Source organism: Rana temporaria, chromosome 4 (assembly GCF_905171775.1).
Source record: "Rana temporaria chromosome 4, aRanTem1.1, whole genome shotgun sequence".
NCBI lineage: Eukaryota > Metazoa > Chordata > Amphibia > Anura > Ranidae > Rana > Rana temporaria.
The window spans coordinates 401,680,620-401,708,148 of NC_053492.1; the positions used below are offsets into that span (position 1 = coordinate 401,680,620).

At 43.0% G+C, this 27,529-nt stretch overlaps 1 protein-coding gene across 2 annotated transcripts in view; it reads left to right on the plus strand.

Annotated features, from left to right (window-relative positions):
- LOC120937752 overlaps positions 1 to 27,529 on the plus strand; it is a 44,794-nt gene that overhangs the window by 11,277 nt on the left and 5,988 nt on the right. The window contains exons 2-7 of one of the 2 annotated variants that reach the window (XM_040351210.1): positions 3,658 to 3,793; positions 6,590 to 6,629; positions 8,852 to 11,101; positions 15,953 to 16,000; positions 25,526 to 25,617; positions 25,753 to 25,817. In XM_040351210.1, coding sequence (XP_040207144.1) covers positions 3,689 to 3,793; positions 6,590 to 6,629; positions 8,852 to 11,101; positions 15,953 to 16,000; positions 25,526 to 25,617; positions 25,753 to 25,817 — 2,600 coding nt within the window. In that variant the 5' untranslated portion in view covers positions 3,658 to 3,688. Of the gene's footprint in view, positions 1 to 3,657; positions 3,794 to 6,589; positions 6,630 to 8,851; positions 11,102 to 15,952; positions 16,001 to 25,525; positions 25,618 to 25,752; positions 25,818 to 27,529 lie in introns of those variants that run through there. The other variant, XM_040351211.1, reaches the window with a different exon arrangement.

Genomic DNA, 27,529 nt, shown 5'->3' on the forward strand with positions numbered 1-27,529 from the left:
TCGGACACACTTTGAGTGAGTGACAGGTTGAAAAACAAACCCACTGGTAATGGACAGTGCTTAGTTCAGGCTGGTTATACAGTGTAGTGACCCTGACCAGTGTTTTTTTTTTTTTTGGGCTGGAGCACCCCTCCCCCTCCTTATTACTTCTTATTAGTGGCCACCAGTGCATAGGAGGAATCCCTTCAGTTCTCCCACATAGAGGAGTTTGGCTCCCATGGTTGAGATGCAGGATCTTTCATTCTATTACTAGGGTAGAACCCACTAGTTTGGGGTACTTTGTCGCAGTAAGTGGGCTTGGCACTATATGACCATATAGTGTGACCAAACCCCTGTATTTGTTTTTTTTATTATGTTCAGGTGTTTTTAAATAGCTTTGCAGGATAAATGTCAATTGCGACTTTTCTATTCCAAACCATTACTATAAAGTTTTACTTTACCAAGGCCGAAGTGTGTGAGTAGTCCCTTCTAAGCGGGTACCTTGTTCTTGCCCTGTCTACAGACTTACTAGTCAGTGACTGTTTTTATAAACTGAATGTGTACTGAGCTTAGCAATTTAGGGGAAATTGGGTTCATTTTAATCATCCAATTAAAAATCTAATAAAATAAAACACTTGCGCATTGGTACTAATATATGGTATAATTGGGCTGCTGCTGTCCAATATGGTCCACACTAATAGGGAAAATTAGAAAATAACTAATAGACAGTTGCCTGCTCCTTCCATGTGCTAATTACTATCGGACTACACCCGTATTAAATTTCTGGGGTCAATAACCTTGGATATAAACGTATACATTTTCAATGGATCAACTTTGCTTACTTATGTGTGCTTATATACATACTCTTATATGTACGTGCTTATCTCCACAATAGACAACGCTGAAGTTTAGTGACGTTGGCCCTGTCCTAAAGAAATAGGGGCAGATCCACAAAGATCTGCACCGGCGCAGCGTATCTAAGATACGCTACGCCGCCGTAACTTACTTGGCTTTGTTTTAAATCCACAACGAATTTGCGCCGTAAGTTACGGCGGCGTAGTGTATCTCTCGCGGCGTAAGGTCGCGGAATTCAAATGCGGCGGGTAGGGGGGCGTGTTTAATTTAAATGAAGCGCTTCCCAGCGCCGAACGAACTGCGCATGCGCCGACCCTAAAATTTCCTGCCTAGCATTGCGCTAAATGATGTTGCAAGGACGTCATTGGTTTTGACATGAACGTAAATGGCGTCCAGCCCCATTCACGGACGACTTACGCAAACGACGTAAAATTTTCAAAATTAGACGCGGGAACGACGGCCATACTTAAAGCGGGAGTTCACCCATTTAAAAAAAAAAAAAAAAATCTCCCCTTAGCTTCCTGCTCGTTCGGTCTAGGGGAATCGGCTATTTATATTAAAATATAAGCAGTACTTACCCGTTTTCGAGCTGCATCTTCTTCCGTCGCTTCCGGGTATGGGTCTTCGGGAGCGGGCGTTCCTTCTTGAGTGACAGCCTTCCGAGAGGCTTCCGACGGTCGCATCCGTCGCGTCACTCGTAGCCGAAAGAAGCCGAACGTCGGTGCGGCTCTATACTGCGCCTGCGCACCGACGTTCGGCTTCTTTCGGAAAATCGTGACGCGATGGATGCGACCGTCGGAAGCCTCTCGGAAACCTGTCAATCAAGAAGGAACGCCCATACCCGGAAGCGACGGAGAGGATGCGTCTCGTAAACGGGTAAGTACTGCACATATTTTAAAATAAATAGCCGATTCCCCTAGTAATAACGAGCAGGAATCTAAGGGGGAAAAGTGCCCTCTAAGGGTGAACCCCCGCTTTAACATTGAGTATGCCACCATATAGCAGCTTTAACTATATGCCGGAAAAAGCCGAACGGAAACGACGTAAAAGAATGCGACGGCCGCTCGTACGTTCGTGGATCGTCGGAAATAGCTAATTTGCATGCTCAACGCGGATTACGACAGGAACGCCACCTAGCGGCCGCCGGAAAATTGCATCTTAGATCTGACGGCGTACGAAGACGAACGCCTGTCGGATCTAACCCAGATGCCGTCGTATCTTGTTTTGAGGATTCAAAACAAAGATACGACGCGCAAAATTTGAAATTACGCGGCGTATCAAGAGATACGCCGGCGTAATTTCTTTGAGGATCTGCCCCATAGTTTTTAACCATTTTTGTAAATTTATTTTTATAATAAATCCGAGGATAATAATCTGAGAATTTTTTTTCTTCTTTTTTACAACACATACTGCATATTACCCACTCTGGAAGTTCGGGAGTTGTACTGAAGGAATTAATCACAGAGGAGCCAGTAGAGGACATCCGAGCTACAGCACTGGGTTTGGGCCCCATAAATTGCCTTAACCCTGGTTCACACTGGACTGGGGGAGTGAAGCCGTGCGAGTTCAGCTGAACTCGCACGGCTTCACTCCCGCTGGCAGTCCCGATTTCTGCCGCGATTTAAGAGACATCTGTGCAGATGTCAATGTAAATCGCAGCCCGAAATCGCAAAAAGCAGTACAGGAACTACTTTTTAAAGAACCGGTGCAGCGCCGCAGATGCGGCGTCGCACCGATTAGGACAGTGTCATTGCCGGAAAATGCCGCCGACTTGAGATGCGATTTCACATGTGAAATTGCATCTTAAATCGAAGCAAATCGTACCCAGTGTGAACCTGGGCTAAAGCACAGAAGACTTTTTTGCCATGAGGTAAAAGAGTCCATCATATTTGGCGAGTGTGAATTTTACACTAGCCCAGCCTGTGGAAACGTTGGCATTGTTGGATACAAGGAGCACAGCAGTGCTTTGCCTTTATTTGCACTTGTGACGGTAGTAGAATGATATCCCGCTTCACAGCACTAATAAGGACTTTATTGCACTTATAACAGTATATGCACTTTAAATTATTGTTACTTTATATTTGTTTATATTATATGAATGTACCTCTATTGTTGCCACTCAATCATATTTGGTGTATATAAGCACCTACATAAGTAAACAAAGTTAATCCATTGAAAATGTATACATCCAAAGGTTATTGACCCAAGAATTTAATATGGATGTATTCCAATAGTAATTAGCACATGGAAGAAACAGGCGCTTGTCTATTGGTTACTCATTTTAGCACAAAATCTATATATATATTTTTTTATTTACCTCGTGATTAGGTATTTATAGATGACAGAGCTTCATCTTATTCGCTAAATTAACCCCATGCCTTTTATGAAAATAGTTTTGTTCTTGAGGGAACAGTCATCCTGGAATAGGAGAGGCCTGACCAGACATTGCTCCATGTAAAATCACGAGTGTGTTACTAATACTATATGAATGCTGTTAAAAAGACAATACTGTATAATCACATGCTGCCACAGAAGTGTCTGTAAAATTTTTAATGTTGACCACAATTTTTTAGGGTGCCTGCCAGTAAAATAAAATGGTTGGTAACCATGGAAGTGGTGTGCCTCTCTTCCACCCCCCCCCCCCATTTTTTTTCTGTGTAAAATACAATATCCTGCAGTAAAGGATACAACAGAGACTATTTGCAGAATAATAAACCAGCATTCTGAAACTAGCCTTGTATATTGATATGACATTTACCACTCTGTTCACTTCCACAAAGCATGCATAGTAAAAGTTTTATAATTTACTTTAATACATTTTAGCTTTTTGTGAAGAACGCTGAGGATCTTCGCAATGCTACCATGCTTGGTAGTATGTCAGGTCCTTGTTTTCCTTGTGCTGGGACAACAAACTGATGAAGTTTACGCTGGGAGTCTGGAGGATGATGGCGATAAAAATGTGAGTACTTGGTATAGCTAATGGACAAAATAGGTGTAGATTTTGTAGAAGCAATGAGGAATAGTTGGATGGATCTTGTGAAGAGCTTGTCAGCAGAGAGCCACATGTAAAATCTATTTCTTTTAGTTTCCATTCATAACTTCCTACTTCCTGTACCCACCCCCAGCTCCTCGCACAGCTATGTAAATACAACACATACATATTCTACAATAGGTCAAGAAAATTGCCAAGGTGGCCGCCGCTCCAGAGCTAGGCCAAAGCCGTGGCCTTTTCTATGGGCTCAATTCGGATCGGCACACCACACGATCTGCGTATTGAGAGGCGAGAGCCAGATGCAGCCATCAAGAGCCACATCTGGCTCGCGAGCCATAGGTTCCCGACCCCTGCCCTAAAGGGTTAGCCACTGCTAGAGGGAGGCTTCGATCTACAGCCCTAATTTACCAGGTGGTTGATGAACTAAACCTTGCCCTGACAGGAATCTAGATATAATGAAAGAGTGTTTTGTTCAGAACAGCAACAAAGCGGTAGGAATTTGCAGCAGAATTTAATTAATATTCTGCAATATATACAAACCCCCCAAGGGAATTGTAGATGTCATAAAAGCATGCTTCTCCCCTTTTTCACCTGAAAAAAAAAAACAAAAAAAACTGGAGAGCACAAAGAAATGTAAAAGATGTCTTATATTTCAACAGGCAATAGCTGGCTATAGGAATGTAAATGCTGGTGTTTTGAGGGGGGTGGCACAATAGTAAAGCAAGCGTGAGAAGCCACCAATGGGTGAGTACTCCCTGTGGAGGAGTTTAGGGTATGCTAGTGGCTGCAGGAAGCAAGGTACAATTCCCAGAAACACAGCATTCATTTGGATACAAAGCATTCTTAAATTTAGCCCCCCAAACCTCCGCCATCTGACTGTATACACCGGCACACCGTGGGTGCGCATGCCTAGGGGAGACTCTGCCGATACCGGTGCCCACTTGACATGGAACCAGCAGACCCCAGACAAGGCTGTTAGCCTTGATAAGCCACCCCGGGGACCAGCAGGGGCTTCCTGGAATACGGGTCATTTTGCCGAGACACCAGGGACTGCGTTCAGCCTAATCCACACACATGGACGAATGGCCAGCCCTTTAGACTAGCCAGGTTAAGAAGCACACCTAGTTTCTGCACATAGGAGGTAAAAAGAAGAATGCTGAGGCTGCAGATGGGCTAAAATGTATAAGTTAAGGTCCTGTAAGCATAGGGGGGGCCGAGCCTATACCCAGCTGTGCTGACATGGAACCATCAGGCGAGCCAATCTGAGACTGCCAGGGGGTCAATAAAGGTAACTAGCATTTCAAAAATGAGTCAGGCATTGGCAGTCCTTTTTCTTAGAAAGGGTTTATTTTAATACAGGTTTGTTGACTTTAATTTATTCATGCCAACCTAGGACACTGTCCTTTCTAATCTACATGTGATATAGGGTATATACATGTAGCGCTACCCCCGGAGGAGCTGCTGGTTAGATTTGGGATCAGCGTTTTTAAGTTACCTCTGTACTGTGTCTAGGGGTGATGGTGGTGTTGAGAGCAGTAACAGAATGTCCATACAGGTGTTTGACGTTTTCGATGCTTTTATTTTCTGGCCAAACACGAACAACATGACAACTTGAGGTAGACAGGACAGGTTGGTGAAGGAAGAGCAACTTCACAGAATCGGGCTATGGATAATAAAGGCAGTCCTGCCCTTTAGCAATTGTATTCGTCTACGTCGCCACTCCAGCCGGAGTGGGTAAAGTGCCCCTGGACAGACCTCTCTCACAGGCCCGGCAGCCAGAGCGCCACTTAGAGTTTCTGGGAGGAACAAGTCTCTGCCACCGACTTGGCTCTAATTGAGTTAGGATATTAAGATGAGACCTCTGCCACAGGCCTAGTGCTTGAAGATTAGAACGATAGAGCAAATCCTCCCAGTATGTCTGTTGGGGTCACCGACTGACAGTTTGGATGCGACCTGTCAGTGTCCGGTCACCCAGATCCTCGGTGGTTCGTTTAAATCTTATTGGATCACCTGCCTCCGGGTTCTCCTCAGACCAATCTCCCACTGTACAGTACCCAGTTTGGGATCTTCTCAATAGGTACAGGAACCCAGTAAGTCACTGGGGTTCCCTGGCAGCATTAGTTGCTCCGGGCTATGAGAGCCCAGAGTCAGGAACTCTGCATAGCACGCGACCCCGGCCTGGTAGGCCATAGTGGTGGGGCCCGTGATGTGCGCACACCCTAAAGGTGGGTGCCACACCTGGAACCAGGAACCCACGAAGAACCACGAAAAACGGCCTCCGCCACAGAAATACCCCCTCCCAGCATGCCCTGCGAGGGAAAACGCCTCCAATTGGCTGCTGGGAAGAAGCGGCTCCGCCTGGACCCCTCTGGCGCCACCTGCCGCCCAGAGATGAGACTGCATCTCTGGGGCACAAACTGACCCACAGGACAATCCAGATTTGGCGACAGCCAAATTTGACAATTCAAAGAATGAGAGCAACATAACTCTCTCATTCCCCACTAAATTTAAATATAGCACCTGTACGAAAGTACACAGGCACTACATACAGTATTAATATGATATAGGATTTTCTTGGTTCATACTTGGTTAAACTTTCCCATCCTTGTGAGGACTTCTCTGGTGGTCAGCCTTTTTTGGACTTGACCTGCTATTCACTGAAGAACAGAAATTTTAAAAGAATAAAAAAAAAAAAGCCTTTTGACTGCATTTGTTGTGTATAACATATGTTAATGGGTTTAAATATATATTATTTCCTTAAAGGGTATCCAGGCTATTGAAAGTGAAAACCAAGTCAATGTAGGTAAGTCTTATATTATACAATAAACCACACCCAGTTATATCTGTGATACTAAAGTTGCAATTAAACAAAACCTGTGTTGATATGAAATGTTTTGTATAGTATTAAGCATCTTGGCAACGTGTGAAAAGTGAACAGAAACAAATGGCATGTACACGTATCTATTTTCTGTATTCAGAAAGCTAGATACTCCGACTGTAGCCTAAGATACGACTGGCATAAGTCTCTTATGCCGTTGTATCTTAGGGTGCAATCTGACGCTGGCCGCTAGGTGGCGCTCCCGTAGTGGTCAGCGTAGAGTATGCAAATTGCATACTCATGCCGATTCACAAACGTACGCGCGCCCGGCGTTCAAGTTTTACGTCGTTTGCGTACGTCGCTTCCGTCGTAAGGCTGCTCCTGCTATTAGGAGACGCAGCCAATGGTAAGTATGGACGTCGTTCCCGCGTCGCGATTTTTGAAATTTGTGTAGTTTGCGTAAGTGGATCGTGAATGGCGCTGGACGCCATTTACGTTCACGTCGAAGCAAATGACGTCCTTGCGACGTCATTTACCGCAATGCCCATTTATTCACTGTCCAGTGCAGCTGAGCCTGCAGAGAAAAGGACTGATGAATCAATGTCCTCAGTCCCTTTCTCTGTCCCAAATGTCTGTTAGACCCCTAATATTTCACCAAAGGCCCCCCAACAGGGCAGTTACATTTTTTTTATAAAAATTTATCAATGTGAAATAAGAATGCCTATGCCACCCTAGAAAGTAATGAATTTCAAACCTACGCTGTAAAATATTGGTTTATAGAGTACATAGAGGTCTACCGTACACACAGGTTTACAGGTAGGCAACATGTTATGATATCAACGTGTGCTTGGGTAGGACACACTATACAGTGTATGTAACTGATATGTCCTTCAACTAGACCTGTAGGCACATGTGCATATGGATATATATTTGGAATGAGTGTTCTGCATATTGCATAAATGCATGTACATACCATGGTTTTAGGGAATTTGACAATGCCATGATATCTATCTATCTCAGAATGCCGTGAATGGGTTGTGGTCCCTTTTTTTGTTTGTGGAAAATGGGTAGCTATCACCTCAACGTGTGTGTATGTGTGTGTATATAATATAATAAAGGAATGCGGCAGCCGTGTCACTCGCTGCCAAGCATTTGGAAACGCGTCGCTTGCCTGGTGACGTCATCACCCATCGTCCGCTGGTATACCCGCGCATCCAGTGCCTGTTGAGGATTGTCCCGTCCACCGCAATCATCTGCTACCATCAGCGGCAGAAGGACCGATCCCCCCTCACTCCACAGCGCTACACCAGGGACCTGATGAAGGATTTAAAAAGATGCACCAGATGACATCTACCTCTCCCTTCTGGAGAATCCCACCTATATGCCTGTTCCTCACCACCAAATTGTGAGTGGTTTTTAATCTTTGGCTATTGTAAAATAAAAACTGTTTTAAAGTATTGCACCCAAAGGCGCCTTTCTCTTTGCTTGTCCTCTTAGATCAGCTATTTGGTGGTTTATCTTTACGCCGGACATACACCTTACGTAAATGGCGTATACTCATGCGACGGGCGCAAGTATGTTCGTGAATCGGTGTATCTCGGTCATTTGCATATTCAACGCGTAAATCAATGGAAGCGACCCTAGCGGCCAGCGTAAATATGATGTGTACCCCAAGATACGACGGAGACTTGCGTCGGTCGTAGGAAGCCAAAATTCAGGCGTATCTTAGTACAAGAATACGGCGCATAGATACGACGGCGCATCCATGGACTTACGTGGCGTAGCATTAGATACGCCGGCGTAAGTCTTTCTGAATCCAGCTAATTGTATATTTCATTTTAAATTCTCCTCTGCTCTCCTCCTGTTACTGCAAGCATCTCCTGTAACAACTAATGTAATACATTAAAAAAAATTAAAAATATAAAAAAAATAAACTTTTAAAATAAAAAATGCAATTCTAAATTAAAAAATTAATTTAAAATTCAAGAAAAAAAAGGACTCCTTAAAATGTGGATCGCTCTTCAGAGAGCATGTGGCAGGTGGTGAGAAGGCATGTTGCATCTAGTGAGGGAAGGGCCATTTAAATACAGTATGCATTCATTTTTTGTATATTTATAAATATTTTATGTTGGTAACTTACCTCCTTTATTTTACAGTTTTGGTTTCATTTATCTTCTATCCATACTTTTTTTTCTTTTTTTTTTCAGGGTTTGAGCCAAGTTCAGTGCATACCTTTATGGCAGAAAAGAGCTGTCTCGTCAAGTTAAGAAAAGATTTTGGCACCTTTTACCCTCCTGTGGTTTATGGGAATACTAACATTAATTTGTGGTGTAACTGGACTATTTTAGCTGCACCAGGAAAACACATTGTAATCTACATAGATGGATTTCAAACAAACACAAACTGCGATGACAACCGTGCCCAAATAATTTTTGAAACGTTTTCATCATCTGTTGAATCCACCATTGTGTCTGCTTGTTGGAATAAGCCTACACATGTTTTTGCGGCTCAGGCCCTTGCAGTCAATGTTATACTACTATGGCAGACATTTTCACTTACTGATTCACTCAAATATTTTAAAGGACGATACTATATCTTTGATGACCCTGCTGCTGGTCTAAATGCTCATTTATGTAAATGTTCATTAAAACCATATACGTCTGTGACTGTACCAGTTGCAACAGTACTTGGAATCCCACCAACAAATGTACGTCCAGTATATTCTTCTCTACCTTCAACATTGTCTACTAGCAAGTTGCCTTATATTGGCACCAAGGTTTCTGAATCTTACCATGACCGAGACCATGAAGTTGCAATTGCTACTTCCCAGCCACCTCTACGTGTTACTCACTATTTAACTGAAGGTACCTTTGCTATTAACTTGTCAAAGGATGTTCCAAGCACAGTAGTACAGGTTCCTTCCCCACCATCTAAGGTTGTCAAGCCACCCTCCTCACATTCTTCTGTCATGGATGAAGACAAACCTATTGATATAGAGACCACAGAAGACCTACAGCCAAGTTATGTGGGGCAGTGGGAAACTACATCTCAATCAGACTGGATATTGGGAAAAACACTTTCTATGTCAGAAACACCAGTGCCAAGTACAGCACATATTGAGATTCCTGTGGCACCCCATTTTAGTGGAGCTCATGATTCGGAGCTGCGTGTTACTCCCCATTTCAGCACAACCTATCTTACCGATCTTCCAATGACTGTGCATTATGGTACTGCACATGTTGTTGGGCTACATAAGGCTACTCCTACAAGGAAACCCTATACTGCAAAGCTTCCAAAAACTCCACATTTTGGAATATCTCATACTGAGCCCGATGGGACAGAGCAATTCAGCGAAACCAATAATATTCAAGTTTCCACACCTTTTACTGCTGCTCTTTTAGCTGAGCTCACTAAAATCCATCATTTCAGTGAAGGACAGTTTATGATGACACCACCAGTTAGTGCAGCCCAACAGACTGAATTTCCTCGGGATAATGTTGCAAGTATTGTCAAAAGACCTAAAAAACCTGCTGTTAATGCAACTGCTGAAAGTATGAAACATGACTTTACAGCTGACGGGCACACAATAGAAACCTCAACAGCAGCTCCCCTTATTTCACCAGCATGGTTTTCGTCCAAATTTCCAACAAGTCAAGAGGGTATTTCTCATCCAAAGCCTCAGGCCTTGTTACCAACAACCAAGTCATTGAGTAAGGAACGTGGTAGCCAGACTGTCACTGAACCTGAAAAAACTCAAGTTTTTCAGCCTGTGTCATTTAGTACTGTACATCTTGAAAATAATTTGCAAATAGGTAGGACTGTGAGTGCTGTGCTGGGATTTCGTATAAATGTTCTTGGCAGCAGCTACTCAACAAGCCTTCCAGCAGCTAAACAGATAGTTAGTGGCTCACCTCCACAGAGCAAAGTGCTGGTCTCAGGTCAAGAGGGAGTCCCTAAAGATGTGTCTTCTTCCTCTCAACCAAGATTTGACATTCAGCCCAAACTTTTTGGGAGCTCACGCCGAATTACAGAAACCAAAAAGGAAGGCACTCTTAAAAGGAACAACGTTTCAACAGTCCCAGAAAATAACATTTTACCAACTGAGGAATACAAGTCTACAGAAATATTTTCAAAGGTTCTAGGATGGATTGGTCGTTGGTTGGTAAATCCTAGCGGACATGATTCAGGTCATGAAAATAAAACGGCCACACAACCTGTAACAAGCACAGCCATGCCATATAAATCTTCCTCTACTCAGCTATTGATACATTTTCCCTTACCTCTACCACATTCACCATCTGACAGGTCGCACCCATCTCTGGATGTAGATGTTTTAAAAAAGATCAAAATGACCACTGCTGGCCATAGTAAAATTACAGTACAAAGTAATGCAAGTCATGCAAATTATAATCTTGATCTGAACCAAGAAAGTGAAGATCCAATGAGTGATGACTTTGGTAAGTAGTCCATAATTATTTTTGGTGTTTCGTTGCAACAATATACGAGTTTGGGACCTAGAGATGGCTTTAAATGTAGGACTCCTTGAGCTGTAGATGATGGTGCTTATATAGTTTCCAGTCCACTTGGCAGCGCCAACAGCATGACACCAATGATCTTTCCAGGGGCATAACTACAAACTTCAGGGCCCCGGAGCTAGAAACTATAAAGATCTCCCCTGGTGCCCCCCCCCCCCCCGTGGTGGAATGCCAGGGCTCGTTAACAATGTGACCCTGGTAGTTCCGCCACTGGTGTCGGTTTTTCTTTTTGTTTTTTTTTTCTTTCTTTCTTATGTTTTTTTTTTAACATTTTATTTTATGTATTTATTTTACAACTTTATTTTTTTATTTTAGAAGCTCCATTGGGGGCTTAATGAAATATTAGGGGTCTAAATAGACCTCTGATGTTTCACCTTTGAGACAGAGAAAGGAAATTAAGGACACGGCCCACAAATGTTTTTAATTTCTATCAATCCAAAGGGTTTCATCAGCTAGTTTATCTGGCATGCCAGATAAAACCTAGCACGTGGCCGTTTCTGAAACGTATTTCCTTTTGGACCTTTGATGAAAGTCTTGGCTTTAGCCTTCTTCCTTTGTGCACGATCTTATCTCTGGCCTGGTGATTAAATAACCAAGTTAAGATAAGTCGTTGCATTGCCCCAGGCAGTGGCGTCACTAGGGAAAAGTGAATACCCTGCGCTGCCAATAGTGCGGTAATGGTAGCTGCTAACACAGCTTATTCAAAAAAGCAAAGTGACAAAAAGATATATAAGTGTAGCGCTTATAGTGATATAATAAATATCAAAATACCATAGTCTGTGTAATAAAAAATACACAGATATTAATAAATGTAGAACATAAATAAAACAGTATGTACAACCCTTTAAAAAAAGGAGGTGCCAATAAATAAATGATCTAGTATACTTGATATGATATCAAGTGAAAAGCAAAGTCCAACAAAACTTAGTGTTCAGGATAATTGATAATGTTGAAGTTCATATTTTCCACATGTCATTCAAGTGAGTGAATAAAATGAAAAGATGCGTGACTTCTAAAACGATACAGTCCCACCACCGATAAAAGTGCAGGCTTACCGGAACTTGTTGACCACTGATGGCATATGCCAAAAGAGGTCGATCAAGGCTTTGTATGACAGATGTCAAAAAACGATCCTTGGCCGGGAAGTGTAGACCCAATTGGATGATGTATCCTTGGATGGAATAGGTCCCCAGGGACAGACTGGAAACTGTACTGGTGTAGGACTCCCAAAACCAATTGGTTCAGTGTAATAATGGTGCATAAGGGGAAGAAAAGAGAGGTGGCCACATAGCGTAACTCCGTATGGTAAAAAATTGCGTGTTTATTCACAGCTGACAAACTTACATTTGGCTGAGGTAAAGAATTCTTGCATGCAAAATGGGGCGACAGTGGAGTCCTCCCGACGCGTTTCGTGGTCAAAAGCACATCGTCTGGGGTTTTGACCACGAAACGCATCGGGAGGACTCCACTGTCGCCCCATTTTGCATGCAAGAATTCTTTACCTCAGCCAAATGTAAGTTTGTCAGCTGTGAATAAACACGCAATTTTTTACCATACGGAGTTACGCTATGTGGCCACCTCTCTTTTCTTCCCCTTATGCACCATTATTACACTGAACCAATTGGTTTTGGGAGTCCTACACCAGTACAGTTTCCAGTCTGTCCCTGGGGACCTATTCCATCCAAGGATACATCATCCAATTGGGTCTACACTTCCCGGCCAAGGATCGTTTTTTGACATCTGTCATACAAAGCCTTGATCGACCTCTTTTGGCATATGCCATCAGTGGTCAACAAGTTCCGGTAAGCCTGCACTTTTATCGGTGGTGGTACTGTATCGTTTTAGAAGTCACGCATCTTTTCATTTTATTCACTCACTTGAATGACATGTGGAAAATATGAACTTCAACATTATCAATTATCCTGAACACTAAGTTTTGTTGGACTTTGCTTTTCACTTGATATCATATCAAGTATACTAGATCATTTATTTATTGGCACCTCCTTTTTTTAAAGGGTTGTACATACTGTTTTATTTATGTTCTACATTTATTAATATCTGTGTATTTTTTATTACACAGACTATGGTATTTTGATATTTATTATATCACTATAAGCGCTACACTTATATATCTTAGTGGCGTCACTAGGGTTGGTGTCACCTAGTACAGTAAAACCACAACATGTCAAACCCCCCCCCCCCCAAAATATATATATATATATATATATATATATATATATATATATATATATATATATATATATATATATATATATATATATATATATATATATATATATATATATATATATATATATATATATATATATATATATATATATATATATATATATATATATATATATATATATATATATATATATATATATATATATATATATATATATATATATATATATATATATATATATATATATATATATATATATATATATATATATATATATAATTTTCCTGTTTTCTGAAAGTGCGGCAACGATGCAGCATGCAGGTTTCTTGCTGCGCTTGCAAAAAAAATGCAGCCTAACATAAATCTATAGGACTGCAGCTATAACTGCAGGTAAAACATAGGAAAACTCCCTTTATATTACATGGCCCCTTTTTACATTACACAACCCCGCACCTCTGGCATCACTTTACATTACATGGCCCCCTGCACCTCTGGGCCTCTTTACATTACACAGCCTTCTGCACATTACGCAGCCCCTGTACCTCTGGACCTCTTTACATTACACAGCCTCTGGACCCCTGAACATTTCACAGCCCCCTGAACATTACACAGAGCACACCTCTGGACCCCTTTATATTACACAGCCTCTGGACCCTTTTACATTGCACAGCCCCCTGCACCTCTGGACCCCTTTACATTACACAGCGCCCTGCACCTCTGGACCCCTTTACAATCCCCTGAACATTACACAGAGCCTACACCTCTAGACCCCTTTACATTGCACAGTCCCGCACCTCTGTACCTCTTTAAATTACACAGCCCTGCACCTTTGGACCCCTTTACATTACACAGCCCCCTGCACCTCTGGCCCACTTTACATTACACAGCACTTTCACCTCTGGAGCCCTTTACAATCCACAGCCCCCCTGCACATTACACCCCCCCACCCCCCGCAGCTCTACCACTTCCTACCTTACTCGGGCATGCAGAGACAGTAGGGCTGAATAGAGGGTGGGAGCTGCTGAAGTTAATCTTTCATAATAACAAGCTGGTAATTGGTTGCTAGGACCACCTAGCAACCAATCACCTGCTGGTTAGCTTGAAAAGTTAACCTTGGCAGCTCCCGCCCTCTATTTAGCGCTGCTATGTCTCTCTCTCCCCCCTGTATAGAAGTGTTCTCTTTCTGCCTCCTGCTCCACTCCACTGTGTTAGTAAGCGGCGGAGGCAATCCAGCGGTAAGCCCTGGCTGTCGCCCCTCTAGCAGGTGTCACTTGGGTGGTGTGCACCCCTATAGAATTCCCACTGCCCCCAGGTGGAGGCAACGAGTCCAAACCCAATAAGCCCTCTCAACCACTAAAGAGGTAAAAGTGTCTTTCCTAAATACAGAGAGGGATAGAAGCCATTTCTCCATAAATTCCACTACTTCGATATAGCTTTTTCTATTCTACTTTCCCAATTGGAAATGTATTCGCGGACTTTCTTCAAATCCTGTCTTGACAAAAGTAAATTCTTCTCTAATTGCTTCCATCTGTGTCTTTAATAAAACAAAACAATGACCACACTTTTGCACTGCCCCGCGAAAATCTTTCACTGTTTTTCTTCTTCCTCTGTGATTATTCAGTATTATAGACAGAAGTTTATGTACTCTCAGAATCTTCAAGCTGGGCATGCTCTACACAGCCCATAACTGAGATATTACTTTGAAATCAATTTAACAGCTTTGGAGAAGAGGTAGGGGCTGCAGATAAAATTACAGATCAATCCATTCTGTAGGCTGTCTCTTTACTATTACCAGAAAACATTTCCAACCTAGCTGCTGCCTCTTTACCTCTCTCCTTGGCTTTTTTAGCACTGTCCAGCATATGTACCCCCTCCATATAGCCCATCACTGGTGTTTGTCTCCCCCTTTCTCTTTTGTATCTCAGCCAATACAGGGGAGCCATCTAGGAGTTATCAAGGGGCGGACAAAGCTCAGTAGAGTGCGGAGTCCCAAAGCCACCACAAATGTGTCATCAAACCCAATTCAGCACTCCAACCTAGAGGGAGCCACTTATAGTGCAAATAGAAATAGCAGAAGGGAGCAAGAGGAAGGAAGGTCAAGTCACATAGTGAAGCTACAGGTCCCTGGGCCTGCATCAGACAGTTTTGTCTGTGCTGTCAGACCTGGCATAGAGTAATAGGACAGGATGAACAGCATAGTCCTGGACACTACACATCCACACATATCATCATGTCAGGATGCAACAGCTTTTTAATAAATATTTATTGTATGAAACTGATATTCCCTTTAAAAGCAACCCTGTCTCTAGATTAATAAACTTGAAAAGTCCTTTATATTCAGGAGTTTTGCATACCTGATGCCCCTCTGGTTTATTTCCACAATTTTCATGTAGACCAGCAAAGGAAACCAGAGGGCAGAGTGGCATCAGGCACCCAACACTACCATAAGTGTTGGATGCTGAAGTTTCTTCAGCAGCAGCTTTAAGTGCCATAAACCATAATTGTGTCCAACATTGCTGTCATACAAAAATAAATGTTTTTACTGCTTATTGTACCTTTTTTATTTTGTTCTACCCTGCTAGATTTATCTGGAAATGAAACCGATCTTGGATTTCCTCATCACCCTGGAGGTAAGGCATTATGATATAAGCACAGTATCGGTTATGATGTAAGATCATGCAGTCGAGTTGGATTTGTACGCTGATGCAATTAATTGTACTTTTCCAATAAATAGATCTTTTTCGCTTATTCCTAATACTCCCATGCTGACAGGTAGGGATGGGCCGAACGACCCCCTGTTCGGTTCGCCCAAGAACATTCGAACATCGGGAGAGTTCGGAACCGAATAATGAACCCCATTAAAGTCTATAGGACCCGAAAGTGAAAAATCAAGTGACTATTTTGAAGGTTTATATGCAAGCAATTGGGCATACAATGGTTATGGGGGTCCAAGTACTGCCCTGGGGGACATGCATTAATAAAAAAAAGTTTGTAAAAAAGTCAGCGATTTATCAATGCTTAAAGTGAAAGTATAAAAATGAAAAATGTATTTCAATATAGTGCCTGGGGGTCACCTTAGTCCAACTGTAAAGTGACACATCTGTACTGTGTATAGAAGCTGTTGTATCAATAATTGCATTTATAAAGCCCAAAAAATTACATTTTTCCCTGCAAGCTTTCTTTATTTTGTCTATATAATGAGGCCACAATGTAGCGCACATGGAACAAGATTTGAGATTTTTTGGAATAAATTCTGGTGCCTCTACCACAGACTTTTTGGATTTCTACTTCTGTAACGGGTGCAAAAAATGTGCCCCTTGTGTGTTAGTGGCCCCTTCGCACCATAATCCTCTAGAGTTACGCTTGATGAAAACAAGAATTGGCCTTGCTGTCAAAAATTGTAATGATATGCACCTGTTTGACAGGTGCGTAAAAATTGTTTTTTGGGTGTTAATTGTGCCTATGAAACCAACACAAAAACATTCTTCCAGATGAAATCGACACTAGGCAGCCTAAAAGTCCTGGAGAGATTTCACATCCCAAAAACGCTTAATCGGCATCAGGGGCTTCATAGCTGCTGGTAATCCAACATTGATTAATTTTGATAAAAGTCAGACGGTCCACGGATTCTGTGGACAGACGCCTTCTATGATCAGTAACAAAATCTCCAGCAGCACTGAATGCCTGTTCCTAAAGCACACTGGATGCAGGGCAGCCCAGAAGCTCAATAGTATACTGGGGAAGTTCTGGCCAGTGGTCTATTCTCATTACCCAGTAAGCCAGTGGATCGTCGACTGGAAAGCTCTTTGTTTCCGCCCCTAGATAATCATTCCACCATGTGATGCAGACGCTGCCGATAGGATGTGGAAGCTGGCAGCCCTGGGCGACGAGGACTACAAAAATTCAGAAATGCATCACTTAGGCGGATGCCTTCTCCTCCACTGCTCCTCTCTTTCAGCCAACCGAGCACTGGCTGTATATGACCACCTAAAATGGCTACACACTCTCCTGGCCTGCTTTAGAAGATCTTCCAACCCTGGGTGCCTATTTAGGAAATGCTGCACCACCAAAGGACAGACAACATGTGGCAGGCATGGCACATGTGTCAACTTTCCTTGTCTAAGGGCGGACAGGAAGTTTGTGCCATTATCGCACACCACCATTCCTGGTTCCAGCTGGCATGGCATGAACCACCTCTGGGCCTGTCCCTGCAGAGCTGCAAGCATCTCTGCTCTGGTGTGATTCTTGTCCCCTAGACACACCAGCTGAAGTACTGCATGGTACTTTTTGGCCTAACTCATTGAATACCCCTTTGAACACTTGGGGGTACTTAAGGTTCATAGGACAATTCAGCAGAGGAGGGCATGGAGGAGGCGAGGGTAGAGCTGATGAATCTGGCATCATCACCAGCTATATGAAGACATGGGGGCACAACAAGCTGCCACACTGAGCCCTGTCCTACATCCTTCTGAGTTGCAAGAAGAGTTACCCAGTGTGCTGTAATTTAAATATATCGTCCCGGCCCATGCTTGCTGGACCACGTGTCAGCAGTAACGTAGACTTTGCGGCTGACTGCCTTGCCCAACAATGCCACAACACTGCCTTCCACGTGAAGATAGAGATGGGATGGCCTTGCTTGAAGAAAAATAGCGACTGGGAACCTGCCCTTGTGGTACAGCACATTCTGCAAATTCACGGAAGGGGGCAGAATTCATCAGGCGGAAAGGCAGAAGTTTTATTGCCAGCAGCTTTGACAAGTTTGCATTTGGACGCTGGGCATGTGGGTGTCAGGGACTGTATTATAATTTTTTTCCTTTGCAGCAGATGGGGCAGAGAAATTTTGATGGCTGTAGTGTACAGCTGGTAGTGTGCTGCTGCCAGATGTGCTGCAAGGACCTGGGACACCCTGCACTATACTATCATTCCTGTCAGTGGAGGCTGCTGGAGAGGTCATGAGGTGTATAGCAGGGAAAGACTATGGTGAGTAAGGAGGAGGGACAAATTTGTGCCCCTTGTGTGGCTTTTAGGTCCTCTAGCCAACGGAGTGGTGGGAGGTTAAATGCCTTGTCAAGCATGTGGTACCCAAATGGTTGGTGTTTTTGCCATGCTTGATGTGCTTGAGACAAAGTTTGCAAATGGCAACAGTGCGATCGGCTGCACATGTACTAAAAAAAAGGCCCAGACAGCTGAGCTGAGCTGTGGAAAGTGGGCCAGGAGATAATGGCTCGACAATGTGATGGAATAGGGTGGTGGCTCTCTACTCTTCCATGATGGCAGGGTTGTGCGTCACCCTCACTTTCCTTCTCTGATCTATCTGGCACCCAAGTCGAGTCAGCGACCTCCTCATCGTCTTCCCCCATCATCGCCGTTATCCTCATTACCACTGGAGACAACTTGACAATATTCTGCGGCTGAGGGAACATGACTGCCAATTTGTGTTCTCCCCTCTCTGTAGGCTCATGTTTCTGCCTTCCTCAACCTCGGAAACAGAACCAACATCTGAATTGAGTAATGGCTGTGCATAGTCAAGGTGCAAGTGGCTGATGCCGTGTTCAAAAAACTCTGCTGACTCCTCCATGCCTGATTGTGGGACTGTGGCAGGAATAGCTGTGGACAAGGAGGCAGGTTTTGCCACTCTGGCAGCTGCAGAGGACTGCACACTAGTCTCTGCTTGGGTGACAGAGGATGAGGACGGTTTAGCAAGCCAGTCCACCACCACCTCTGCATGCTGTGGCTCGATAGCAAGGGCAACATCACTAAAGAGAGGAAATGATGCCCTGCCTGCCTGAGGACTGACCACGTCCACCTTTGCCTGTGTGCACTTACGCTACTGGTCCTCTTACAGTGCCATTGGAATGTCTGCCTCTCCTTGCTGTCCTCCCAGACATGATGGGGGGAGTGGGGGGTGCTTATTAACAAAATGTTTTTAAGATGTGTACGTGGATGCACTTTAATCAATGGAAAGTGGAGTTTGGTGCACTTTAATTTGAGTATTTTCATGACACAACCACAGATACACTATAATATACTGCATCAAACGAGCAGTAAGGCACAGAACTGTATGGCGTTAAACTTGCGGTAACGCACAGAACTACATGGAGTTATAGTCACATTACACTCCACTATCCCTAGATGCACACTAAACTGATATTCTACTGACAATAGAATCAGAATAGCACACTAACTAACTAACTGTCTAATAGCACTCAACAGAGCCCTGTTCTATCTTTCTCCTCACTGCTATCACACTGCAAATTGCCGCTATAGAAAGAATACTTTTACAGTGTGGGATATTAAGAGCAATGAGCCATGATTGGATACAGTCATCGTGACAGCGTCCAGTCATGGCTCTGACAGTGCTCTGTGCCCTGATTGTGTGAAGCTTTCAGTGCTTCACCTAATCGGGGGTTTCAGTGCATAGTGCGGCGGCGCAGAGTATTGTGGTGGTTCGGCAGGCCGAACAATCGGTCGTACGACCCTATAATTTGGTTGTTCGGAGAACTCCATTCACCCATGCTTACTGACGAGACATTGGATGGATGCTTCAACAATTATTAGATTGTCTCCTGTAGCCATCATGGGTACTAACGTGGAGAATGATTGAGATCCTAAATAAAGAAAAACTTTAACATCTGGTAAAGAAATCTTCCACCATGCTTGGATAAGTCCTACAGGAAACCTCTACTGAGAAACATATGGAGGATGTCTCCTAGCTTCAAAACTTTGAGCCACTGGCTTCAGACAAGCCTTCAGCTAGTGAAGTCAGCTTTCCTGATCTGTAAACGTGTTCTGGGTCTGTGACCTAAAAAGTACTGAAGCATGGATCAACATGATGGCCAGATAATATAAACAAGATTATAAAAACCAGGTAGAAATGGGGAAAAATTTAAGATGAGAATGTGCTGTCACTTTATGTTTTTTTTTTTATTGCAATTTTAATTAATTGCCAAACTACTATGTATAAGTATTTGTATTTTAAAAAGTATCCTGTTGTCTGTGCTTACTTTGTATGAAATGCCTTGGGATCCTGCCATTCCATTAACTTCCCTATTTCAAACCAATCACACTAGAGCATGGAAGCAAATGCCTTCCAGCGTGGTCAGTTTTTTTTCTTTTTTGCATCCTACTTGGGAGCGCGGCCTGCCTATAATCCCCCCGCAGTTTCCATCCCCACCACTCTAAGTGCAACTAAAGTGCTCCACCCTTATGCAACTGTGAAAGTGTGATCACTTCTAAAAAGAAAAAAAATATTTTTAATACACACACACACACACCCCACCTGGGTAAAAGAAGTGTTGAACACGTCACCATTTTTCTAGGTAAATATACTTCTGAAGGTGCTATTGACATTGATGCTATTGATATTTTTACCACATGCCGGTAACAGTGGCGGTGCGTCCATAGAGGGCGCCGGAGCGCCGCCCCCTCTCGCTCCCGCCCTGCCATGAATCTATGTATTGCCGCTCCCGCCGACTATTCAGATGGCCAGCCCCCTGGTGACCGCCGGCCATCTGATTAATGGCAGCTGGTTGGCTGTGGAAGTGCCTATCAGAGCCAGCGGCTCTGATAGGCTTTCTGATTACATCCCTCAGGCTGTAATAGGCTTCCAAATACTTATCCAGGGACGCACAGGGGATGCGTTCCTTGGATAAGACTGACAGGCGCCTCAGCCAATCGGGTACACCGGTCCTGATTGGCTAAAGCATCACCGAGGGCGGGAGAAGACATCGAGGGACCGTGGAAGGAGGATGGCTGACCCCAGAAAGGTAAGTGCCGGGCAGGGGGGCAGGATTTTGCAGGGCACAGTGGCGACAATTGGCACAGTGGCGACAATTGATGGGCACAGTGGCTGCGTTTGGCATGGCACAGTGGTGACAATTGATGGCACAGTGGCTGCGTTTGATGGCATGGCACAGTGGCTGCGTTTGATGGCATGGCACAGTGGCTGCGTTTGATGGCATGGCACAGTGGCTGCGTTTGATGGCATGGCACAGTGGCTGCGTTTGATGGCATGGCACAGTGGCTGCGTTTGATGGCATGGCACAGTGGCTGCGTTTGATGGCATGGCACAGTGGCTGCGTTTGATGGCATGGCACAGTGGCTGCGTTTGATGGCATGGCACAGTGGCTGCGTTTGATGGCATGGCACAGTGGCTGCGTTTGATGGCATGGCACAGTGGCTGTGTTTGATGGCATGGTACAGTGGCTGCGTTTGATGGCATGGCACAGTGGTGATAATTGATGGCACAGTGGCTGCGTTTGATGGGCCTAGTGGCTGTATTTGGGCACAGTGAGACTGCAATTGTTTTGGTTTTTTTTTGTTTGCGCCCCCCCAAAAATTTTGAGCAACAGCTGCCACTGGGTAACAACCTATGTAATCTACACATACAAAGAAGCCAAAACAAATAAGTTCAGAAATTAAAGCGGTGGTTCACCCTGTTTTACAACATCTAATCAATTGAACTGCTCTTCAAAAACAATGACCAGACGATTTTTTTTTTTTTTTTTTTGGGAGTGCTCCTTACCCGTTTGCTGCTCGATGTTTCCATCTGTCAATCAATATCCCCCGCGGGGAATGGGCGTGTTAGTCCATTCTCCCCCGTCCTGTCACTCCAATTTGGGAACTCCTCTGTCGACGCGCTCTGCTGTAATCGCGCGATAGCTGCAGCTGATAGCTTGGCTAGAACTCGGCACAACGGGGCGTGAACTTCTTACGCCGGCCGTTGTTATGGCAACCATGCAGTGTTGACGGCGACGCTCGCCGTCAACACTGGACATGCGCGGGATCGAGCGGTGAATGCTGGGAGGCCAGCATTCGCCCTCTCCCAGAAGAAGACCCTGTCGGCTTCAGTATGCCCACAGGTAAGATGGAAACGTCCATCGCCTCGGGATCAAAAATATAATTTAAAGAAAAACGGCGCATAGCATGGCTTAAGGAGTGGGACACCCTGTTAGTGCGGGCTTAAAGGTAAGAGCTGGAGATTATACCAAAAAAAAAAAAAACGATATCCCGCGGAACCACCGCTTTAAGTTGTGTGTAATAAAATGGAATGAGACAGGAAAAAGTATTGAACACACTAACTGAAATTTTATTTAATACTAATGTATAAAATCCTTTGTTGGTAATAACCGCTTTAAGACGCCTCCTTTATGGAGAAACTAGTTGCATGCATTGCCTTGGGCCTCTTCTATGAACTCGGATCTTTAGTTCTTTCCATAGATTTTTCTATTGGATCAAGTCAGATGATTCGTTGGGCCATTCTAGCAGCTTTATTTTATTTAAAAACAAATGGGAGTTTCCTTTGTGTTTGGGATCATTGTCTTTCTGAAATGTCCACCCTCTTTATCATCCTGGTAGATAGCAGCAGGTTTTTATCAAGAATGTCTTGGTACATTTTTCCATTCATCCATCCCTTAGTGACATGAAGTTTACCAGTACTGTACTCTGAAAAACGGCCCCACACCATGCTGTGCCCACCTCCATACTTCACTGTTGGTATGGGGGTGTTTTTGGGGTGATGTGCAGTGAGTGCCATTTGGCCTCCAAACATGGTGTGTATTATGGCATCCAAAGAGTTAAATTTTGGTCTCATCTGACCAGACTAAATTCTCTCAGTATTTCACAGGCTTGTCTAAATGTTGTGCAGCTTCGAACTTCAGCATGCTTTTTCTTCTGCAGTGGGGTCTTACATGGTGAACGTGCATACAGGCCATGGTGATTGAGTGCAATATGTATTGTTTTCCTTGAAACAATTGTAAATGCTAATTCCAGGTCTTTCTGAAGCTCTCCACAAGTGGCCCTTGGCTATTGGACAACTCTTCTGATAATTCTTTTCACTCCTCTGTCAGAAATCTTGTGAAGAGCACCTGATTGTGGCCAGTTTATGGTGAAATTATGTTCTTTCCACTTCCGCATTATTAGCTGGATTCATGTAGGGCGGCTCACTTTTGAGGCGGTGTAGCGTATCGCATATACGCTACGGCGCTGTAAGTCAGTGAGGCAAGTGCTGTATTCCCAAAGCACTTGCCTCCTAAGTTACGGCGGCGTAGCGTCAATGGGCCGGCGTAAGCGTGCCTAATTCAAATGAGGATGAGGGGGGTGTGTTTTATGTAAATTACTCATGACCCGACGTGATTGACGTTTTTTACGAACGGCGCATGCGCCGTCCGTGGACATATCCCAGTGTGCATTGCTCCAAAGTACGGCGCAAGGACGTATTGGTTTCGACGTGAACGTAAATGACGTCCAGCCCCATTCACGGAACGACTTACGCAAACTACGTAAATTTTTCAAATTTCGACGCGGGAACGACGGCCATACTTAACATTGACTAGTCCAGCTATTTGTTCGACTAACTTTACGCTGGGAATCGCCTTACGTAAACGGCGTATCTTTACTGCAACGGGCAAGCGTACGTTCGTGAATCGGCGTATCTCGCTGATTTAAGCATTCTAGGCGTAAATCAGCGTTCACGCCCCTAGCGGCCTAAGATAGGCGGCGCAGGCCGTTGTATCTTAGCTAGGTTTAAGTGTATCTCAGTTTGAGAATACACTTAAACATACGACGGCTTAGATACCGAGTTACGACGGCGTATCTACTGATACACCGGCGTAACTCTTTGTGAATCTAGCTATATAGCTACAACACTGGAACATTTCAGAAGTATCTAAATCCTTCTGTAACCAATGCCATCAGTATGTTTTGCAACAATAATGTTGCAAAGGTCTTGAGAGAGCGCTTTGCTTTTACCCATAATGAGATGTTTCTTGTGTGACACCTTGGTAATGAGACCCCTTTTTTATAGGCCATCAGTTGAGACTGAACCAGCTGATATTAATTTTCACTGACAAAGGGTAGGATTTCTTTCTAATTGCTGATAATTTCAGCTGGTGTCTTGGCTTTCCATGCCCTTTTGCACCTTCCCTTTCTTCCTGTGTTCAATACTTTTTTTCCCTTCCATTTTATTACACATGGTCATTTCTAAACGTATTTGTTTTGGATTCTTTGTATGTATGGATCTCCTAGGTTATTACCAACGTGGTAAAAATTTCATATCAATAGCACCTTTAGCAATATATTTACCTAGAAATATGGTGACGCGTTCAATACTTTGTACCTGCTGTATCTTGCTTTTCTTTCTTTCTTTCTTTCTTTCTTTCTTTCTTTCTTTCTTTCTTTCTTTCTTTCTTTCTTTCTTTCTTTCTTTCTTTCTTTCTTTCTTTCTTTCTTTCTTTCTTTCTTTCTTTCTTCTTTCTTTCTTTCTTTCTTTCTTTCTTTCTTTTCTTTCTTCTCTTTCTTTCTTTCTTCTCTTTCTTTCTTTCTTTCTTTCTTCTTTCTTTCTTTTCTTTCTTTCTTTCTTTCTTCTCTTTCTTTCTTTCTTTCTTTCTTTCTTTCTTCTCTTTCTTTCTTTCTTCTCTTTCTTTCTTTCTTTCTTTCTTTCTTTCTTCTCTTTCTTTCTTTCTTCTCTTTCTTTCTTTCTTCTCTTTCTTTCTTTCTTTCTTCTCTTTCTTTCTTTCTTCTCTTTCTTTCTTTCTTTCTTTCTTCTTTCTTTCTTTCTTTCTTTTCTTTCTTTCTTTCTTTCTTCTCTTTCTTTCTTTCTTTCTTTCTTTCTTTCTTCTCTTTCTTTCTTTCTTTCTTTCTTTCTTTCTTCTCTTTCTTCTCTTTCTTTCTTTCTTCTCTTTCTTTCTTTCTTTCTTTCTTCTCTTTCTTTCTTTCTTTCTTCTCTTTCTTTCTTTCTTTCTTTCTTCTCTTTCTTTCTTTCTTTCTTCTCTTTCTTTCTTTCTTTCTTCTCTTTCTTTCTTTCTTTCTTCTCTTTCTTTCTTTCTTCTCTTTCTTCTCTTTCTTCTCTTTCTTCTCTTTCTTCTCTTTCTTCTCTTTCTTCTCTTTCTTCTCTTTCTTCTCTTTCTTCTCTTTCTTCTCTTTCTTCTCTTTCTTCTCTTTCTTCTCTTTCTTCTCTTTCTTCTCTTTTCTTTCTTTCTTCTCTTTCTTTCTTTCTTCTCTTTTCTTTCTTCCTTCCTGAATGAATTCCTTTACAAGGTAAGTGTTCACATATGCTTACAAGAGAGCCTGAGAATTTATTTATTTTTAAGCTGTAATGTATGTGTATTTCAACTCTTGTTCAAAATATTTCAGTTGCTTTATTAATTTCAAAACAGATTCCTTATTTAAGATTACAGCTGAAATACAGCACCAACATGTCATGTTGAGGGAATGGGAGAAGGAACTTGTAGATGTTGTCAAAGCAAAGGTAGGAGAAATTCTAAAATGTGATGTGTTGCAAAATAAAATTGTATCCCATATAATGAATTATTACTTCTTCTTTTTTTTTTTTTTTTTTTTTTTTTTCTTTTTTTTTTTTTTTTCATTTCTTTTGTCTCCTAAGATTACAGAAAAAATGACTTACATTCCCAGTGGAGAGAAAACGCTTATTCTAAAGAAAGTCATACTGTAAGTTACAGTATACAAATGGACAATATATTTAAAGGAAACTTTTACAGAGATAAAAATTAAGGACTGACATTGCATGTTAGTTGCTTGGCTGTCACTGGTCTTGATGCTTTTAGTCACAAACCTGGAACAGATATGCAGAAGTGAATGCTAGATTTCTTTATCTACATACTGGCTCCTGTTCCATGCCAAAAAAGGATTGAAGCCAGTGGATCAGGATAACAACCAGGCAGACAGACATTTCAGAGGGAGCGGTCAGCGGCGGTAGTTGATTTAGACAATCTGATAACAATTTGGATTGTGGCGCAAACAAATGTTAATGCCCATCCACATGAGTTAGCCTCTCCCTCCCTAAAAAGGTGTGAAGATATGCTTGCATAGTATAAGTCAGGGGTGTCCAAACATTTTTCAAAGAGGGCCAGATTTGATGAAGTGAAAATGCGTGAGGGCCGACCATTTTGCCTGACATTCTTTGAAACATTAAAATTAAATGCAAATGAACTAATACACTACCCAACAAGAATTCTCATGCCTTTGTGTGTGGTCAAGAGTCTAAGGATGAGCTCGGGCGTGTTATTTGGATATACTATCTTTATCGGCATATAACACGCACCTTAACTGTATCAGGGAAGTTTCAGGAAAATAATTACATTTTAAATAAAGAATTGTGAAGCAAAATAAGGGTCAGTGCCCATCTGCAGCCTCACCATGAATGCAGCCTCACTATTGCCATGAATGCAGAATCTGAATACAGCCTCACCATTGGCATGAATGGAGCCTCACCATTGGCATGAATGGAGCCTCTGAATGCACGATGCTCGGGGATTCGTTGAGGGCTGCAAAAGAGATATATATCCAAATTACCAGTGGGGCCGCATTAAACTGAAATGCGGGCTGCAACTGGCCCCTGGGCCGGACTTTGGACATGCCTGGTATAAGTAGTTTCTAAAATGTTCATAAGGAGTTCATAATAATCCCATAGGAAGGGTGCTTCAGTAGGCAGCTCCACCCGAGACAGGAACAAATCTGTGAAATTACAAAAAAGGAGCACAAGGGGACACCTACTAAGTGCAGCAACAATGGGTTTATTATAATTAAAAAGCCAAATTAAACTTACAGAATCATAAAATCAACTAGCTAATCGGCAGCCATGCCACATTGGATGGAAGCTGTTCACCGGAAGAGCGGCTTGAGACAGCAAATAGTGTGTTGTCAGTGAGGATACCAAGTCCAATGTTCCAGGAAGTGAGGAGAGTCACTTTGGGATACAAGGCATGATGTGACGTCACACCTGGGGTGGGCTGGTTGCTATGGTAATGCATTTTAAACCAATGTTTTGAGAAAAGAGCCAATAGGAGTTCTGAAATGCTTTACCTTAGCAACCAGCCCACCCCCAGGTGTGACGTCACATCAGGCCTTGTATCCCACAGTGGCTCTCCTCACTTTCTGGAACATTGGACTTTGTTTCCTCACTGACAACACACTATTTGCTGTCACAAGCGGCTCTTCCGATGGACGACCACGTCCAATGTGACATGGCTGCACATAAGCTTTTTGATTTTATATTTCTGTGAGTTTGCATTTGGCTTTTTAATTGTAATCAACCCAGTGATGATGCACTTAGATGGCGCGACTCCTTGTGTTCCTTTTTTTAGGAAATCTGATGGCTGTCTCCTATAAGTGGAAATGCTCATCAAATATCACAATTTGCC